The 19,599-nt window shown below is 52.8% G+C and overlaps 1 protein-coding gene across 1 annotated transcript in view; it reads left to right on the forward strand.

Annotated features, from left to right (window-relative positions):
- Nucleotides 1–13,454, forward strand: part of LOC119958332 (DNA-directed RNA polymerase II subunit RPB1-like) — a 20,300-nt gene extending 6,846 nt beyond the window's left edge. The window contains exons 2-15 of the mRNA XM_038786772.1: nt 117–359; nt 479–650; nt 1,064–1,169; nt 3,438–3,643; nt 5,102–5,326; nt 6,062–6,308; nt 6,523–6,623; nt 7,277–7,384; nt 8,022–8,204; nt 8,951–9,154; nt 9,619–9,805; nt 10,073–10,186; nt 10,340–10,489; nt 11,421–13,454. Coding sequence (XP_038642700.1) covers nt 117–359; nt 479–650; nt 1,064–1,169; nt 3,438–3,643; nt 5,102–5,326; nt 6,062–6,308; nt 6,523–6,623; nt 7,277–7,384; nt 8,022–8,204; nt 8,951–9,154; nt 9,619–9,805; nt 10,073–10,186; nt 10,340–10,489; nt 11,421–12,535 — 3,361 coding nt within the window. The 3' untranslated portion in view covers nt 12,536–13,454. The remainder of the gene's footprint in view (nt 1–116; nt 360–478; nt 651–1,063; nt 1,170–3,437; nt 3,644–5,101; nt 5,327–6,061; nt 6,309–6,522; nt 6,624–7,276; nt 7,385–8,021; nt 8,205–8,950; nt 9,155–9,618; nt 9,806–10,072; nt 10,187–10,339; nt 10,490–11,420) is intronic.
- The last annotated feature ends 6,145 nt before the right edge of the window (nt 13,455–19,599 follow it).

Here is a 19,599-nt window from a genome sequence, read left to right on the forward strand (position 1 = left end):
CTCTCTCTTTCTCTTTTCTTCTTCTCTCTTTCTCTCTTTCTCTCTTTCTCTTTCTCTCTCTCTCTCTCCTTTCTTTCTCTCTCTCTCTCTCTCTCACGACTTGTCTCTGTGGCGAGCTGCGGGTGGGGAATCGGATGCTGTTGTGTGACGGTGGAGAATTTTCTCTCCTTCCCAGGTTATATCCAGAGACGTTTGATCAAGTCTATGGAGTCTGTGATGGTGAAGTACGACGCCACGGTCCGAAACTCCATTAACCAAGTGATTCAGCTGCGTTACGGAGAGGATGGGCTGGCGGGGGAGAGTGTCGAATTCCAAAACCTGGCCTCGGTGAAACCATCCCACAAAAACTTTGAGAAGAAGTGAGTGTTGTTTTTGCCAGGGAAGGGGGGGGGGGGTTTACCGTTGATGGCCTGGCCTTGGAGGAGGTACACCTTAACGGACCCCCTGACGATGTGTGGTCTGTTCTGATTGCCCACAGGTTCAAACTGGAGTACAACAACGAGCGAGGTCTGCGGCGGACGCTGCAAGAAGACATTGTGAAGGAAATCCTCAGCAACGCCGCCATTCAGAACGACCTGGAGGTGGAGTTCGAGAAGATGAAAGACGATCGTGAGGTCCTCAGGGCGGTATTCCCCACCGGAGACAGCAAGGTAGGAGCAACAACTGGGGGAGCCCGGGGCTGCGGCCCACCGGGAGCCCGGGGCTGCGGCCCGCCGGGAGCCCGAAGTGTTAGCTTTTAATGCGTCACCTTGAGCCATGAAGCCCCCTCCCCGGGCAGGCTCCAGCACTTTCAGGCTCCAAGGCCTTTTGAGAAAGTCTTTAATCCAAGTCACACAACTGTGACTCAATGGGGGAACATTAGAAGCAGGAGTGGACCATTCGGCCCTCAATACTAACCCGCCTCGGCCTCACCTCCACTTTCCTGTTGGGCTCTGCCCGGGAAGGCCATGGGCTCGACCCTCAATCGGCCCTGGCTCCCCAATGCCACCGCAGTGCTGGGTGGGCGCTTTGATGCGGGACTGCTTCGTGTGAACACCTTCTTCCTCTCCCCTTCCCCTCCCAGGTGGTGCTGCCCTGTAACCTGCTCCGTATGATCTGGAACGCTCAGAAAATCTTCCACATCAACACCCGGACGGTGACGGACCTGCACCCTATTCGTGTGATCGAAGGTCAGTGACGGAACGCTGAGGCTCGTGTTTCTGAAAGCTCGGCGGTTAGAATGTTGCCTCCCCGTGTCTGCGTGGGTTTCCTCCGGGTGCTCCGGTTTCCTCCCACAGTCCAAAGATGTGTAGGTTAGGGTGGATTGGCTGTGATAAATTGCCCCTTGGTGTCCAAAAAAAAAAAGGCTAGGTGGGATTACTGGGTTATGGGGACAGGGTGGAGGTGTGGGTTTAAGTAGGGAGCTCTTTCCAAGGGCCAGTGCAGACTTGATGGGCCGAACGGCCTCTCTTTCTGCACTGTAAATTCTGAGTGCAATGATAATTTCTCAGTTCCAAACTTATCATTAGAATTGGTGCGGAAGGAGGCTATTCGGCCCATTGAGACTGCACTGACCCTCAGAGCACCCTGCCTCGGCCCTATCCCTATAACCCCACCGACCCTGCGCATCTTTGGACCATGTGAGGAAACGGGAGCACCCGGATGAAACCTATGCAGACACGGGGCGAACGTGCAGACTCCGCACAGCCACCCAAGGCCAGAATCCGACCTGGGTCGCTGGTGCGGAGAGGCTGCAGTGCCAACCACTGTGCCGCCCGCTGTACTCCACGGGGGGGGGGGGGGGAATTTTCTTCAGGAGGAACATTGGTTAACTCAAATGAGTTCCTTTGATGTTCCAGCGCGCCCTGGACTGGCTGTGTCGGGAGAGAGGTAGGTACAGAGGAAAGGACGGGAACATGGGACATTGCTGCTGATTGGTCAGGCTAGTCTCCTTGACCTGTTTAACATTCCGGCTGCCGATTGGTCAAATGTGCATAATAGACGGTATTGTGTTCCTGGAATAAAGGGTAAGAAAGTGATATTGGTCGATCACTCTGGCCTCGCTGTTTTGTGATGGAGAAAGTCAGTTTCGAGGTGGACCGCTGGGGTGCGGTGGTTAAGCGGAGGCTGCTTGACCCTTCGCTGACTTGTTTGAAGCAGGCCGCCCCTTCCTCGGGGCGGGGGGGGCATGATCAGGAAGCTCGCGGGGGTCACACACAAATTGGTGACATGGTGAATACCGAGGAGGAAAGCCTCAGATTACAGGATAGATTCGGCTTGGTCAGATGGGTAGAAGAGTGGCGAATGGAGTTTAACCCTGAAAAAGTGTGAGATGGTACAGTTTGGTAGCACTGACCATGTGAGGGGATACACCATGAACAGCAGGATGCGGGGAAGTATAGAGGGGACCTTGGGGTTCGTATCCAGAACATCGCTGAAGGCAACAGGAGGTGGTTAAGAAGGCCTGGGATCTGCAGGAGCAGATTCAGTAGGAACTTTCAAAAGGGAACTCTATATAATCTTGCAAGGGAATCATTTGCAGGGGCTGTAGGTAAAGGACTGGGTTGGGACTAAAGGGGCTGGTACGGACGTGATGGGTCTTGACGTGTCTCTCCATAGATCTGAAGGCAGAAGGGTATTTGGGACACTGGCCTTTATCAACCGAAGCATCGATTACAAAAGCGGGGAGGTCATGTGGGAGTTGTATCGAACTTTGGTGAGGCCACAGCTGGAGCACTGGGTGTAGTTCTGGTCGCCACATTATAGGAAGGATGTGATTGCGCTGGAGGGGGTGCAGAGGAGATTCACCAGGATGCTGCCTGGGATGGAACGTTTCAGTTATGGAGAGAGGTTGGATAGGCTTGGGTTGTTTTCTCTGGAACAGAGAAGACTGAGGGGCGACCTGATCGAGGTGGACAAGGTTATAAGGACAGTAAGAAGTCTTGCAACGCGAGTTTAAAGTCCAAAGTTTCTTTCGAATCACTAGCTTTCGGAGCACAGTTCCTCCCTCGGCTAGTGATTTGAAACTAACCTGTTGGACTTGAAGGTGTTGTAAGACTTCTTGCTGTGCTCACCCCAGTCCCAACGCCGGCATCTCCACGTCAAGATTGAGGGGCGTGGATAGGGAGTAGCTGTTCCCCTGAGTTGAAGGGTCAGTTACGAGGGGGACACCAGTTCAAGGTGAGGGGTGGCAGCATTAGGGGGGATTTGAGGACAGTTCTTTTACCCAGAGAGTGGTGAGGGTCTGGTATGCACTGCCTGGGAGGGGTGGTAGAGGCGGGTTGCCTCACGTCCTTCACAAAGTACCTGGATGAGCACTCGTCCCGTCTTAACGGGGGCCAAGTGCTGGCAAAACGGGATTTGGTCGGTCGGCTGATTTTTTTCACGTGTTGGCGCAGACCTGATGGGCCGAGTGGCCTCTTGCTGAGCTGGTTCTGAGACTCCGCCCTCTGCTGCAGGTGTGAAGGAGCTGAGTAAGAAGCTGGTCATCGTGAACGGGGAGGACCCACTGAGCCGCCAGGCGCAGCAGAACGCCACGCTGCTCTTCAACATCCACCTACGCTCCACCCTGTGCAGCCGCCGCATGGTCGAGGAGTTCCGGCTCAGCGGAGAGGCCTTCGAGTGGCTGCTGGGGGAGATCGAAGCCAAGTTCAACCAGTCAATCGTGAGCAAATTGTCCCACCGTTTGCGGCTTGGGTGTGTTGGGAGGGTAAAGGTTTTCCTGCTACGCCCATCCAGTAACCAGACCTCCATCTCTGTCACATCGTTTGAAAATGTTATACGTTTCAATATCTCTGGAGAATATTAGCCCACCCTACTCAATCCCTCCCCTCCCTCATAGATACATAGAAGATAGGAGCAGGAGGAGGCCATTTGGCCCTTCGAGCCCGCTCTGCCATTCATCACCATCGTGGCTGATCATCCAACTCAATAGCCTAATCCTGCTTTCTCCCCATAGCCTTTGATCCCATTCTCCCCAAGGGCTACATCTAGCCGCCTCTTGAATATATTCAAAGTTTTAGCATCAACTACTTCCTGTGGTAATGGATTCCACAGGCTCACCACTCTTTGGGTGAAGAAATGTCTCCTTATCTCTGTCCGAAATGGTTGACCCTGAATCCTCAGACTGTGACCCCTGGTTCTGGACACACCCATCATTGGTAACATCTACCCTGTCCAGTCCTGTTAGAATTTTATACGTCTCTGAGATTCCCCCTCATTCTTCTGAACTCCAGCGAGAACAATCCCACCCTAGTCAATCCCTCCTCATACGACAGTCCCGCCATCCCAGGAATCAGTCTGGTAAACCTTTGCTGCCGTCCCTCGAGAGCAAGAACATCCTTCCTCAGAGAAGGAGACCAAAACTGCGCCCCAATACTCCAGGTGTGACCTCACCAAGGCCCTGTATAATTGCAGCAACACATCCCTGCTTCGATACTCGAACCCTCTTGCAATGATGGCCAACATACCATTAGCCTTTACCGCCTGCTATACCTGCATGCTTACCTTCAGCGAGTGGTGCACAAGGACACCCAGGTCCCGCTGCACACTCCCCTCTCCCAATTTACAACCATTCAGGTAGTAATCTGCCTTCCTGTTTTTGCTTCCAAAATGAATAACCTCACACTTATCCAAATTATACTGCATCTGCCATTGGTTTGCCCACTCGCCCAACCTGTCCAGGTCTTGCTGTAGGATCCCTGCATCCTCGTCACAATTCACCCTCCGACCCAACTTGGTATCATCTGCAAACTTTTGAGAGGCTACATTTTGTTCCCTCATCTAAATCATTGATGTATATTGTGAATAGCTGGGGTTATTGTCAATGCTGCGATGATGGGGTCTTTCGCTAGGGTCGTGAGGCCCTACTGTACTGGAAAGCTGAACAATGACTGACTGACTTGTGATTTGGTGATTAGCACCCACAAAACTAACCAGTGATTGTTGTTAATATGTAGCAAGCTGATGTCGGGGGGGGGTGTATGCATTGCTCCGTAGCTGATGCTGATGTTTGATAGCGGGCAGGGTCATTGACCAAAGTCTGCCCACTTGGAGTAATCTCGAGGGCTCTGGAAAGTTGGTGATTGGCACTTTGCTAACTCTTTCCTTTTTGCCCCCTCAGGCGCACCCTGGCGAGATGGTGGGCGCTCTGGCGGCCCAGTCACTGGGGGAGCCCGCCACGCAAATGACCCTGAACACCTTTCACTACGCTGGCGTGTCGGCCAAGAACGTCACCCTGGGCGTCCCGCGTCTGAAGGAGCTGATCAACATCTCGAAGAAGCCCAAGACCCCCTCGCTCACGGTCTTCCTGCTGGGCCAGTCTGCCAGGGATGCCGAGCGTGCCAAGGTAGGTGTCGGAACAGCTTCGAGGCGCTGCTGTGAAGGATAAGGTGGCAGCTATTTGCCCTTCACGAGGAGCAACTACTTCGCTGGGCGGGTTGTGAGAATCTTCAGAATTCTCAGTCCCAGGGAGTTCGGGGGTCGGGTCTGATCGAGAGACTCCGAGTCCGGCGGGGGGGGGGGATAATGTGAGAGCGAGGAGGTTGATCTACTCACCGGTGATCGACCTCACTGACCCGAATGAGGGGCCGAATGGCTGACTCCTGCTTTTGAGGGCAGGATAGGACAATCGAAGGAGGCAAATCTAAACCTAAAGAACATCCTTTGCATCAAAGCAAATTACTGCGGATGGTGGAACCTAAAACCAAAGGGAAAATGCTGGAAAACCTCAGCCGGTCTGGCAGCATCTGTAGGGAGAGAAAAGAGCTAACGTTTCGAGTCCGATGACTGTTTGTCAAAGCCTTGACAAAGAGTCATCGGACTTGAAAGGAACATCCTTTGCATTTAGGGTCAGAGTAACCAGAGTAACACATTTCCCCCAAACGGGAGCACGCAGATAATTGAGGGGAAATGGGACCATGGTTCAGATCCTGCAGCCACTCCCAAGTGTAGGAGAGTTTCTCCCTGTACGTCAACGTGTGCACAATATATTGGGGGGGGGCGGGATATGATTTTGGGGTTCCTAAAGTGGGGGTGGAGTGCCACCAGAGGTGTGTAATGGTGCCTGATGCTATTCCCGCAGGACATCCTCTGCCGACTGGAACACACCACGCTGCGGAAGGTCACCGCCAACACGGCCATCTATTACGACCCTGATCCCCAGAACACGGTGGTGTCCGAGGACCAGGAGTGGGTGAACGTCTACTACGAGATGCCCGACTTTGACGTGACGCGGATCTCGCCCTGGCTCCTCCGGATCGAGCTTGATCGGAAGCACATGACGGACCGGAAGCTGACCATGGAGCAGATTGCGGAGAAAATTAACGCGGGTGAGAGACTCGTCTGCCTCTGTCTGACGTGGTAGAATTGGCGGTAGGTGTGGGTCGTCACGACTGGCGACCATAACGCGGTGGCGAGGTTCCCGGGGGCTGGACGGAGAACATAAAAGCTTTTGGGATATTTTTTTTACTGTTAAACTGAACGGTAACAACAGCCTCACATTACTGCACCGTGTAACATCCAGTCGTGTTTTGTACCCAACAGGCTTTGGTGATGATTTGAACTGCATATTTAACGATGACAATGCGGAGAAATTGGTCCTAAGAATCCGCATCATGAACAGTGACGAGAACAAATTCCAGGAGGTGAGATTAGTTAGGAATCATTCCTGTGCAGGAGGGACTGTTTGATGGACAGTGCAGAGGGAGCTTTACTCTGTATCTAACCCCGTGCTTCTAACCCCGTGCTGTCCCTGCCCTGGGAGTGTTTGATGGGGGGCAGTGTAGAGGGAGCTTTACTCTGTATCTAACCCCGTGCTGTACCTGTCCTGGGAGTGTTTGATGGGGACAGTGTAGAGGGAGCTTTACTCTGTATCTAACCCCGTGCTGTCCCTGTCCTGGGAGTGTTTGATGGGGACAGAGTAGATGGAGCTTTACTCTGTATCTAACCCCGTGCTGTACCTGTCCTGGGAGTGTTTGATGGGGACAGTGTAGAGGGAGCTTTACTCTGTATATAACCCCGTGCTGTACCTGTCCTGGGAGTGTTTGATGGGGGACAGTGTAGAGGGAGCTTTACTCTGTATCTAACCCCGTGCTGTACCTGTCCTGGGAGTGTTTGATGGGGACAGTGTAGAGGGAGCTTTACTCTGTATCTAGCCCCGTGCTGTACCTGTCCTGGGAATGTTTGATGGGGGACAGTGTAGAGGGAGCTTTAGTTACTAAATAAAGAAGCTTCGCCTTCCTAACCTGATTGTGCGATGTTGATTGTGACTGTCGCTCTTTGATTGAAACGTTTGCAGCAAGAGGAAGAGGTCGTGGACAAGATGGATGATGACGTTTTCCTGCGGTGTATCGAGTCAAACATGCTGACGGACATGACGTTGCAGGGGATTGAGCAGATCAGTAAGGTGAGGGTTTGGCTGACGCGACGGCTGCAGGAGCTGAGATTGACCACTCGTTCTGTTAATCTGGAAGGCTGCAATTGAGACTTTCTTTAAATTTAGATTTCCCAATTAAGGGGCAGTTTAGCCTGGCCGATCCACATCTTTCTGGGTTGTGTGGGGGGCGAAACCCAGGCAGACACTGGGAGAATGTGCAAACTCCACATGGGCCGGGATCGAGCCCCGGTCCACGGTGCCCTGTGACAGCAGTGCTAACCCACTGCGACACCCCAGAAACTGAGACTCGATCTGATTTGTGGTGACAGGTTTTGCTGGCGAGATTAAGGAGGTGACATGTACCCGGGGTGGCGGGAATCTATATGTGCTGCTGACGGTTCTGGAGACCTCTCTAAATGTAACGCGGCTCAAATCTCGCTCGTCCTGGAAACATTGATTCCTGGCTGGAACGTAGAATTTAAAAGTGGCAACGTTTTGTATAAATCTGGTTCGACCACACTGAGCACAGTTCTGGTGTTGTATTGCGAGGCGGATCTTGTGGGAGTTGTTGAGAGAGATTCCACTCACCCGGGGCTCTCGGCTCTGCAGGGGGTGATTGTTTCTGCTTTTTAAACCCTCTCCTCGTCCCTCTCTCTCTCTCTCTCAGGTGTACATGCACCTTCCTCAAACAGACAATAAGAAGAAGATTATTATCACGGAGGAGGGCGAATTCAAAGCCCTCCAGGAGTGGATTCTGGAGACGGACGGGGTCAGCCTGATGAGGGTGCTGAGCGAGAAGGACGTGGACCCCGTGCGCACCACCTCCAACGACATTGTGGAGATCTTCACGGTAAACCTGCGGGGCTGTGCCGTTAACCCGTGGGGGGGGGGGGGGGGGGGGGGGGCTGGGGCCTCGGGCCTCACCCCACTCGGCCATCCTGGGATCCTGGGGCAGGAGGGAGCGAGAGTTCCAGGAATGTGATACCGTTTTCCGGTCCCCCTCGAGCCTCTCCGCTCTGAGGGAGGCCGTTGGGCCCCATGGCGTCTCCTTACCGTTCTCTTCTCTCTTCCCCAATCGCGGACACAGACCAAATCGAGTCTGGGTCCGGGTAGTTGAAATCAATCGTATCTTTCCCTTTGAATCCCACTCGCCCAAACAATTCTGAGGTGCAGCAAGTCCTCGCGCATTCGCCACCTCGGTACTCATTGTCCTACTTGCCCCTCAAACCCCCGTGTCGATAACCTCCTCCAGCCCCCGAAACCCTCCCTACAATCCTCCAGTTCCAGGCGTGTCCCCAATTTTGGCGCCCTGGGTGCTGAGGTCTGAAACTCTCTCTCGCTAAACCCCTCCACTCTCTCCCTTTTGAAGATGTTCCTTAAAACCCACCACCTTGATCACCCTGTTGGTCGCCTGTTATGACCTCCTGTCATGTGGCCGAGAGTCGGATTGTATTTGACCGCTCCGGCGTAGCTTTACGACATTCGGGGTGACCTATAAATACAAGACGGCCATTTGTGGCTCTTTGATTTGTCACGGTGAGGCGTGGTCGGGACCGGAGTTAGACTGGAGATTTTCTGAACGTTTCTCTTTTCCAGGTTCTTGGTATTGAAGCCGTGCGGAAGGCCCTGGAACGGGAGCTGTACCATGTCATCTCCTTCGATGGTTCCTACGTCAACTACCGTCACTTGTCGCTGCTGTGCGACACCATGACGTGCCGGGGACATTTAATGGCCATCACCCGTCACGGTGTGAACAGGCAGGACACTGGCCCGCTCATGAAGTGTTCCTTCGAAGAAACGGTAAGGAGTTTGTGCGGAACACTTTTTTGCACGTTGCAGTCAAACCAAACTTGAGGCGCCTGATGGCCAGGTGTGTTCATGGTAATGGGTGTGAGGGAGCGCTGTGCCGTCTGGGGACCGGGAATGTCGTCGGGAGTGGTGCTGAGGGGGTGCCACACAGTCAGGGGGGTGGGGGCATTCGTGTTCCCGCGCGCGTAACAGCTGTGGGATCGCTCCCATCCATTGGGGAGGATTGGCCGGGCCTCTGTTTAACCGCAGGGTGCTGTGCCCCCCCCCCCCCGGCTTGCCCGCAGGGTGCTCTGCCCCCCCCCCCCCCCGTCTCGCCCGCAGGGTGCTGTGCCCCCCCCCCCCCCCCCCCCCCCCCCCCGTCTCGCCCGCAGGCTGCTGTGCCCCCCCCCCCCCGTCTCGCCCGCAGGCTGCTGCGCCCACCCGCTAACTCTGCAGCCCCTCTTCTCTGTTCGCAGGTGGATGTTTTAATGGAGGCTTCAGCGCACGGCGAAATGGACCCCATGAAGGGGGTGTCTGAGAACATCATGCTGGGGCAGCTCGCTCCAGCCGGAACCGGCTCCTTTGACCTGCTGCTCGACGCTGAGAAGTGCAAATACGGCATGGAGATCCCGACTAACATTGGAGGGCTTGGAGTGGGTGGACGTAAGTTCCCGTTTCGCCGCCCGTTTTAAACCCAAGCTCTTGTTGGGTCTCTGGGTCGGGGTGGGGGAGGGAATGCTGGGATGTGGCTGGCCGGTGTCGAATCTGGATACTCTGGGAGAGGCTCTCCACAGGTCTGAAAGATCGGGCTGTGTGACGGCGAGAATCTGTAAACGCCAGGAGCCAAATTGAACTCTGGTTGATGTCTGATCCAGTGTGGGTGTCTGAATAACCTTTTTTTTTTCCCCCCTCTTCAAATTGTGTTTGCAGCTACCGGAATGTTCTTCGGCTCCGCCCCCAGCCCGATGGGAGGGATGTCACCCGCCATGACTCCGTGGAACCAGGGCGCAACCCCGGCCTACGGAGCCTGGTCGCCCAGTGTGGGTGAGTGTAGAATACGTTTCTCCTAACGACGTGACGTTGGTCACCCATTCCCAACAGATACAGAGGTCCACACGTGCAGAGTCCTTGTGTTTTTTTTTAATTTAGCCTTGCGATGTGAAGGGATTGATTTCTGTCTCTCTCTCTGTATTACAGGCAGTGGAATGACACCCGGAGCTGCTGGATTCTCACCGAGTGCTGCCTCAGATGCCAGTGGTTTCAGTCCCGGCTACTCTCCTGCCTGGTCTCCGACCCCTGGCTCTCCCGGATCTCCGGGCCCGTCCAGTCCCTACATTCCATCGCCAGGTCAGTTAATAACCTATTCCTGGGACGCTCGGGTGTCCAGTGTTTTACCAGCTTGCGTGGCTTTGGGCTGTTCGGGTAGAATGTGTGCGGCTGTTTCTAATCCGCATGAGTCTCTGTCCATTCCTCCCACCCTGCCTCTTCCAGTTTTCTATCCTATTTTTTTTCTCATGCACTCGTCTGATTTTCCTTTCAAAGGCACCTGTACCGTTGCAACTGAACCACTTCTTGTAAGATTGCGTTTATTAGATCTGTTCGCTCGGTGCTTCCCGCAATACACCAGCGTGTGACCCCATTTTAATGCCCCCGACTCGCATGAGCCCAGGGTACAGGATTTGAGTTGAGGTTTGGCCGGGGGAGGGAGAGAAGCGAGTCCATCCTGCGGTGCAAGAATTTACGTCAAACGGAATTGAGAATGTTTACATTTGGAATGGGAAGGGGTTTAGTAATACTTGGCTCCCTCTCGCGCGCTCTCTCTCTCTCTCTCCGCTCTCTCTCTCTCTCTCTCCGCTCTCTCTCTCGCCCGCTCTCCGCTCTCTCTCTCGCGCTCTCTCTCTCTCTCGCGCGCGCTCTCACGCTCTCTCTCTCGCGCTTTCACGCTCTCTCTCTCTCGCGCTTTCACGCTCTCTCTCTCTCGCGCTCTCACGCTCTCTCTCTCGCGCGCTCTCACGCTCTCTCTCTCGCGCGCTCTCACGCTCTCTCTCTCGCGCTCACGCTCTCTCTCTCGCGTGCTCTCACGCTCTCTCTCTCACGCTCTCTCTCACGCTCTCTCTCACGCTCTCTCTCTCGCACGCTCTCTCCCTCGCGCGCTCTCTACGCTCTCTCATTTGATTTTTCTATAGATTGAAACGCTCTATCTTTCTGTTCTGGTACCATTGTTGTAAATTTTTATTTTACTTTCTCCCAACACCTGACTGTTTATTTTTCCTCCTAGGTGGGGTGATGTCTCCCAGTTATTCACCAACCTCTCCGGCCTATGAACCGAGGTCTCCTGGTGGCTATACACCCCAGAGCCCCAGCTACTCGCCAACATCCCCTAGCTACAGCCCCACCTCTCCGTCCTACTCTCCCACCAGCCCCAACTATAGCCCCACCTCCCCCAGCTACTCCCCCACCAGCCCCAGCTACAGCCCGACGTCCCCGAGTTACAGCCCCACCTCCCCCTCCTATTCCCCCACCTCTCCCTCCTATTCCCCCACTAGTCCCAGCTACTCGCCAACTAGTCCCAGCTACTCTCCCACCAGCCCCAGCTACTCCCCCACCAGTCCCAGCTACTCCCCGACCTCTCCCTCCTACTCCCCAACCTCTCCCTCCTACTCCCCAACCTCTCCGTCCTACTCCCCAACCTCTCCCTCTTACTCGCCAACTAGTCCCAGCTACTCCCCCACCTCTCCCAACTACACCCCCACATCCCCAAATTACAGCCCCACTTCCCCGAGTTACAGCCCCACCTCGCCCAGCTACACGCCCACCTCTCCAAATTACAGCCCCACTTCGCCCAGTTACAGCCCCACCTCGCCCAGTTACAGCCCCACCTCCCCCAGCTACTCCCCTTCCAGCCCTCGCTACACCCCCCAGTCGCCGACCTACACGCCCAGCTCTCCCAGCTACAGCCCCAGCTCTCCCAGCTACTCTCCCACCAGTCCAAAATACTCCCCCACCAGCCCTTCCTACAGCCCCAGCTCTCCAGAATACACCCCCACCTCTCCCAAATACAGCCCCACCAGCCCCAAATACTCCCCCACCTCTCCCAAATACTCCCCGACCTCCCCAACTTACTCGCCCACCACACCCAAATACTCCCCCACCAGCCCCACCTACTCCCCCACCTCCCCGGTCTACACCCCTACCTCTCCCAAATACTCCCCCACCTCGCCCACCTACTCTCCCACCTCCCCGAAATACTCGCCCACCTCCCCCACCTACTCGCCCACCAGCCCCAAGGGCTCGACCTACTCCCCCACTTCCCCGGGCTACTCTCCCACCTCCCCCACCTACAGCCTCACCAGTCCGGCCATCAGTCCCGAGGACAGCGACGAGGAGAACTGAGGGCGAGGCGAGGGACCGAGCGAGAACTGCGGGGGCCGGCCCACGGTCCGCACCCACCTGCGCTTTTTTACTTCCAAGGCCTGTTCGAACTGGACTTGAACTTGCTGCTGTTTCATGTTCTACATCGATGTCGCAAGCAACGGAGGAACAGCAAAATCCTGAAACGCTTTTTAAAAATAAATCCAAAGTGCGGCGGGAAGGAAAGATCTAAAGTCTATAATTTGAATATATAATTTAGCTTTGGAACCTGTGCATTTCTGGATACAGTGATTTTGGGGGTGGTGCAGTGGGAGAATTGATTCCTATTCTCTCTCTCTCTCTCTCTCATTCTCTCGCTTGCAGCGCCTGGACCAGTGTGAATCTCGATTCTTTTAATTTTGTTCTGCGCGGATAATGCTACTTGACGAGCGTTTCCCCCCCCCCCTGTAAGCCAGGGGCAACAGACTGGCTCCCGTTAGTCAGGGCCCTGATGGTTTCTTTATATTGTGGATGTGATTTGTACTTTAAGGATGGTGATCGTGGAGGAAGGGAAGGAAATAGGAGGTAAGCAATGCAGGAGTATTGACATCGGAAGCGGGAGGGATGGGGAAATGGGTCAGTGACCGTCGAGCGTCCGATCACCATGTGTAACACGGTTTTCCCCCACCCCCTCTACCTGCACCCCCCCCCCACATTCAGCTGAGAATGGACACAATTCGAGGGGGTGTTGGTGGGCGAACGGATGATTCTTAAATCACCCTGATTCTGATGTGATTCTTCGGACAGAACTGTAAAAACGGGACGTGAAAGGTGTTGGAAAACAAGGCAGCATTTAGCTGTCTGATTTATGTACAGAGTATTTACTAGTCTTTTTTTCCCTGTTTTCCCTTTGGAAATGTTGCAAATATACTTAAAATAAAGTTTTACTGATTTTTGTGGAGCTCCGGGCTTCTGTGTCCATTCATTTGGGGATTTTAAAAAAAAAAAAAGAGAGAGAATAAATTATTTGGGGGCGTTTAAAACGTGCCCGTGGCTGACGCCGCCGGCTGCTTGTGATCTGCAGGTTTTTGTCGTCGGCCGTCTGACTTGAGCCGTTGCCGATTTCTGTCTGCGTCTGGATTTCGCAGCATTCCCCTCTGGTTTCCCAGTCTTTCCCAGCTGGGCAGAAACCTCCTGGAAAGGAATCTGGAGCCATTGACGTCGGCCAGAGAGAGAGAGGGCGGGTTAGGATGTACGAACGAGAGGCTGGAATGTGCGGCTCCGGGTCGGGCCGAACGGCTGGAGGGAGGCCATTCGGCCCCCGTGAGGCTGCAGCACTGCCATTCCATTCAGGTCGCGGCTCTTCCCGTGTTTTGGTTGCACGTGGTTCCGGATACCCATCGTGGTTCCCTAACCGTTAATCTGCAAACCAACAAAAAAAAAACATCGACGTCCGTACTGAGCTTTTCAATTGATCCCTTGTGGGTGTTCTTTGTTTTGGTGGTGGGAAGGAGGAGAGGATGGGGCTGCATGGAAGGAAGAGAAGGGAACTCCAGGGTTCTGCTCCTTGCCCCCCCTCCCCCTAGGCCCTTGCAATACCTATGTTTTAGCACGTCCTTTATCCCTAGGCGATGATAGCTACAGCTTGCCAATGGGGCAAAGACCCAGTTATGCCGACTGTTTTCTGTAAGCTAGCTAATCTATCCATGTCAATATGTTGCCCTGTGCACCATGAGCTTTATTTTCCACAATAACCTTTAATATGGCAGCTTATCAAATGCCTTCTGGTCTCAATACAGTACATCCACCAATTCCCCTTTAGCAACAGTCCACGTGACTCCTTCAAAGAACTCCAAATGAATTGGCTAAATACTTGGCTAAATATGATTTCCCTTTCACAAAACCATGTGGACTCTGCCTGATTACTTTGACGTTTTCCACATGACCTGCTATAACATCTTCAATAATAACTTCTAATGTTTTCTCTCTGACGGATATTAAGTTAAAAGGCCTGTAGTTTCTTGTTTTTTTTTTCCTTTTTGGAAAAGCTTCGTTACTTCCCAATTTAATGGAAACTTCCCCGATTCTAGGGAACTTTGGTAAAATTAAAACTAACGCATCAGCCATCTCCCGAGCCAATTCTTTTAAGAGTCTAGCATGGAGTCTACCAGGATCTGAGGATTTGTCAACACTCAAACCCAGGAATTTTCTCAGGAATGCTGCCCTGGTGATTGTAATCTTGAGTTCCTCCTTTACTAGCTAGCTTTATCTTGTAAGGCAGCTGCACGCTAGCACAGCGGTTAGCACTGTTGCTTCACAGCTCCAGGGACCGAGGTTCAATTCCCGGCTTGGGTCACTGTGCGGAGTTTGCACGTTCTCCCTGTGTCTGCGTGGGTTTCCTCCGGGTGCTCCGGTTTCCTCCCACAAGTCCTGAAAGACGTGCTTGTTGGGTGAATTGGACATTCTGAATTCTCCCTCTGTGTTACCCGAACAGGTGCCGGAATGTGGCGACTAGGGGCTTTTCACAGTAACTTCATTGCAGTGTTAATGTAAGCCTACTTGTGACACTAATAAATATTATTACTCCCAATTTTATTCTCATTAAATCTTTTAGTCACCTCCATTGCAACTTGCATGTTTAGCACACTGGGCTAAATCGCTGGCTTTTAAAGCAGGCCAGCAGCACGGCTCGATTCCCGTACCAGCCTCCCCGGACAGGCGCCGGAATGTGGCGACTAGGGGCTTTTCACAGTAACTTCATTTGAAGCCTACTCGTGACAATAAATATCTGCCACTGCATCTCAATTCACCAATCTCCTAACCTAATTTGCCAATTCACCTCTGCTAGATCTGCTTTTATGCTCTCAAAACTGCCCCTATTTAAGTTTACAATACTAGTCTTGGACCCATTCTTCTCTCCCTCACGATGTTGGTAAATTGCAATCTCAATATTATTTCTTCGATTGAAACTTTACAACTGATTTGTGAATGAGAATCCCCAATCTCCGCCACCCTTTGAGTACAAAAGTGGTTCTGAATTTCACCCCCTGATTCTAATTTTCAGACCGTGCCCTATTTTTATATTTCTCCTCTGCTGTCATCCCTGGAGATCTGTGACGCAACAATAATGTGGTTGTTGACTCGCTGGAGCAATCAAGTCTCCATCAATCTGTCCCCCAAGCACCCCTGTAATACTATACCGCTGTCAACAGCAGCCCAATCCCCATGGGAAATTTGTCACTGCCCCCTGACCGGTTACTAAACATGGTCTGTTCGTCCTGCTCCATTTATTGAATCACACAAACATCAAGAGAGTTCATCGGACAGGTGGCCAAGGGCTCGGCGGAGAGGAGGGAGAGGGAATTCCAGAGCTCAGAGCCCTCAGTAGCCGAAGGCACGGCCGCCAAAGGTGGAGCGACGGGAATCAGAGGACGTGCAAGACATCAGCCGAGTCCCACCGTCACTCAGAACCTCTGCGGTTGGCGAACATTAAACTGAGGAACTGTACCCCCAGGGGAATCGGCAAGGTTAGAACATGTGTCAAACATCCCAACCGTACGAATAACCGGCAACGGTTGGTCCTGGGGTTAGCTTGGCATAGTGCTGGAGGAAGCTGGACGCAGTCGGAACGGTGATGTCCAAGTCAAGAACTTGGAGGATTGTCCTCTCCATCCGCAGCATCTCTTCCAGCTTGCAGCTGCTGTCACAGATATAGAGGAAGTCATCGACATAGAGCGGGCAAAACTCCTGCAACAGAGAGGTGGGGAGAGGGTGATGGAGAGAGGGAGAGACAAAAGGGCAAAGGCGGAGAGCGATCAAGCCAGAGGGAGAGGGATGGTGAGGAGAGAGAGTGAGAGAAAGAGGGAGAAGTGGAGAGCGATGGACAAGAGAGAGAGAGTGGGACAGGTGGAGAGGGTGATGGACCATCAGTACTGGGGAAATTAGAGACTGTACCGTTGGGACTGTCTACACCTGAACTGCGTTGGGATGAGCATTCTGACAAATCATGTGGGGCAGCAGGGTAGCATGGTGGTTAGCATAAATGCTTCACAGCTCCAGGGTCCCAGGTTCGATTCCCGGCTGGGTCACTGTCTGTGTGGAGTCTGCACGTCCTCCCCCTGTGTGCGTGGGTTTCCTCCGGGTGCTCCGGTTTCCTCCCACAGTCCAAAGATGTGCGGGTTAGGTGGATTGGCCATGCTAAATTGCCCGTAGTGTCCTAATAAAAAGTAAGGTTAAGGGGGGGGTTGTTGGGTTACGGGTATAGGGTGGATACGTGGGTTTGAGTAGGGTGATCATGGCTCGGCACAACATTGAGGGCCGAAGGGCCTGTTCTGTGCTGTACTGTTCTATGTTCTATGTAACCGGGGAAGTAGATAGGGCTTTAACTTAAGCTTGGGTAGATGTTGCAAATCAGTGTAGCAGTAAGGCAGCAAAGCAAAATAGTAATTTGGGAAATTAGGGTCATATGACAGCATGAAGGGACCAAGAGATAAAATCTAAGCACACACCAATGGTCCAGACCACGTTACAAAGAACAGAAATAGAAAACTAAAGGCTCTATATTTGAATGCGCGCAGCAGCATTCCTAACAGAGTGAAGGTTTGATAGCACACATTGCAGTAAATAAACATGATCGGATAGCCATTACCGAGACCGGGCTGAGGGACCAGGAGGATTGGGTCCTGAATATTGAGGGGTAGATGACATTCAGGAAGAATATGAAGCTGGGTAAAGGTGGTGGGGTAGCGCTGTTAATTAAGGATGGCATTGGTGATCAGGACGTAGGGTCGGTCTGGGTGGAGGTGTGGAACGGTAGAGGCAAGAAGTCACTCGCTGACATGGTCCACAGGCCCCCTGACAGTAACCACAGTGTGACAAAGCCTACAGGAAGAAACATTAGGGGTTTGCGATAATGGGACGCCGATAGATAGATAGAGAAATACAGCACAGAACAGGCCCTTCGGCCCACGATGTTGTGCCGAACTTTTGTCCTAGGGAGGTTAATCATAGAATTTTGATCACTAAGGGCAATTTATCACGGCCAATCCACCCAACCTGCACATCTTTGGACTGTGGGAGGGCAGCACGGTGGCCTAGTGGTTAGCACAGCTGCCTCACGGCGCTGAGGTCCCAGGTTCGATCCCGGCTCTGGGTCACTGTCCATGTGGAGTTTGCACATTCTCCCCGTGTCTGCGTGGGTTTCGCCCTCACAACCCAAAAATGTGCAGAGTAGGTGGATTGGCCACACTAAATTTGCCCCTTAATTGGAAAAGATAATTGGGTAATCTAAATTTGAAAAAAAAAATCTTTGGACTGTGGGAGGAAACCGGAGCACCCGGAGGAAACCCACACACACACACACGGGGAGGATGTGCAGACTCCACACAGACAGTGACCCAAGCCGGAATCGAACTTGGGACCCTGGAGCTGTGAAGCAATTGTGCTATCCACAATACTACCGTGCTGCCCTTAAGAACAAATTAATCGAGACTCCATTATTCTACCATAATCCATGTACCTATCCAATAGCCGCTTGAAGGTCCCTAACGTTTCCGACTCAACTACTTCCACAGGCAGTGCATTCCATGCCCCCACTACTCTCTGGGTAAAGAACCTACCTCTGACATCCCCCCTATATCTTCCACCATTCACCTTAAATTTATGTCCCCTTGTAATGGTTTGTTCCACCCGGGGAAAAAGTCTCTGACTGTCTACTCTATCTATTCCCCTGATCATCTTATAAACCTCTATCAAGTCGCCCCTTATCCTTCTCCGTTCTAATGAGAAAAGGCCTAGCACCCTCAACCTTTCCTCGTAAGACCTACTCTCCATTCCAGGCAGCTGCATCATCACCTCACAGCTCTTAAATTCAATCCCTCTGCTAATGAACGCTAGCACACCATAGGCCTTCTTCACAGCTCTATCCACCTGAGTGGCAACTTTCAAAGATCTATGAACATAGACCCCAAGATCTCTCTGCTCCTCCACATTGCCAAGAACCCTACCATTAACCCTGTATTCCGCATTCATATTTGTCCTTCCAAAATCTGTCAGGTGAACTTCCTACACGTATATCCCTCAAAAAGTAATTAAACACAGAAGAACCGTCCTGACCATCAGCTGACCATTCCCCCCTGACCCTTTCCCCCTGACCATTCCCTCCTGGCCATTCCTCCTGGTCATTCCCATCTAGCCACTCCGCTCTGGTCATTCTTTCATGACTATTCCTTGACCTTCCCCCCCCTGGCCATCCCCTGACATTCCTTGACCATTACCTTCCGGCCATTCAATAACCATTCTCTCCTTTTTTTAAAAACAGAGTACCCAATTCATTTTTTTCCCAATTATGGGACAATTTAGCGTGGCCAATCCACCTAACCTACACATCTTTGGGTTGTGGGGGCGAAACCCAGGCAGGCACGGGGAGACTGCGCAAACACATGACCATTCTCTCCTGGCCTTCCCTTGACCTTTCCCTCCATTCCTGACCTTTCCCTCCTTGATCTTTCCCTCCTTGACCATCCTTCCTGACCATTCCTTGACCATTCCCTCCAGGCCATTCCCTCCTGTCCATTCCTGATTTTTCCCTCCTTGACCATTCCCTCCTGGACTTTCCTTGATCTTTCCCACCTGGCCATTCCTTGACCTTTCCTCCTGAATATTTCTTGACCTTTCCCTCACAGACCATAGCCTCCTGACCATTTCCCTCCTGTCCATTCATTGACATTCCCTCCCGGCCATTCCCTCCTGACCTTTCCTTGACCTTTCCCTCCTGGCCTTTCCCTCCTGGCCTTTCCTTGACCTTTCCCTCCTGACCATTCCTTTATCTTTCTCTCCTGACCTTTTCTTCCTAGCCATTCCTTGATCTTTCCCTCCTGGCCTTTCCTTGACCTTTCCCTCCTGACCATTCTCTCCTTGACCTTTCCACCCTGACCATACCTTGACCTTTCCCTCCTGACCATTCCCTCTTGACCATTCCTTGACCTTTCCCTCCTGGCCAGTCCTTGGGCATTCCCTCCTGGCATTTCCTTGACCATTCCCTCCTGACCATTCCACCCTTGACCTTTCCCTCCTGGCCTTTCCTTGACCATTCCATCTTGACCATT

This window comes from Scyliorhinus canicula, chromosome 29 (genome assembly GCF_902713615.1).
Source record: "Scyliorhinus canicula chromosome 29, sScyCan1.1, whole genome shotgun sequence".
Lineage (NCBI taxonomy): Eukaryota > Metazoa > Chordata > Chondrichthyes > Carcharhiniformes > Scyliorhinidae > Scyliorhinus > Scyliorhinus canicula.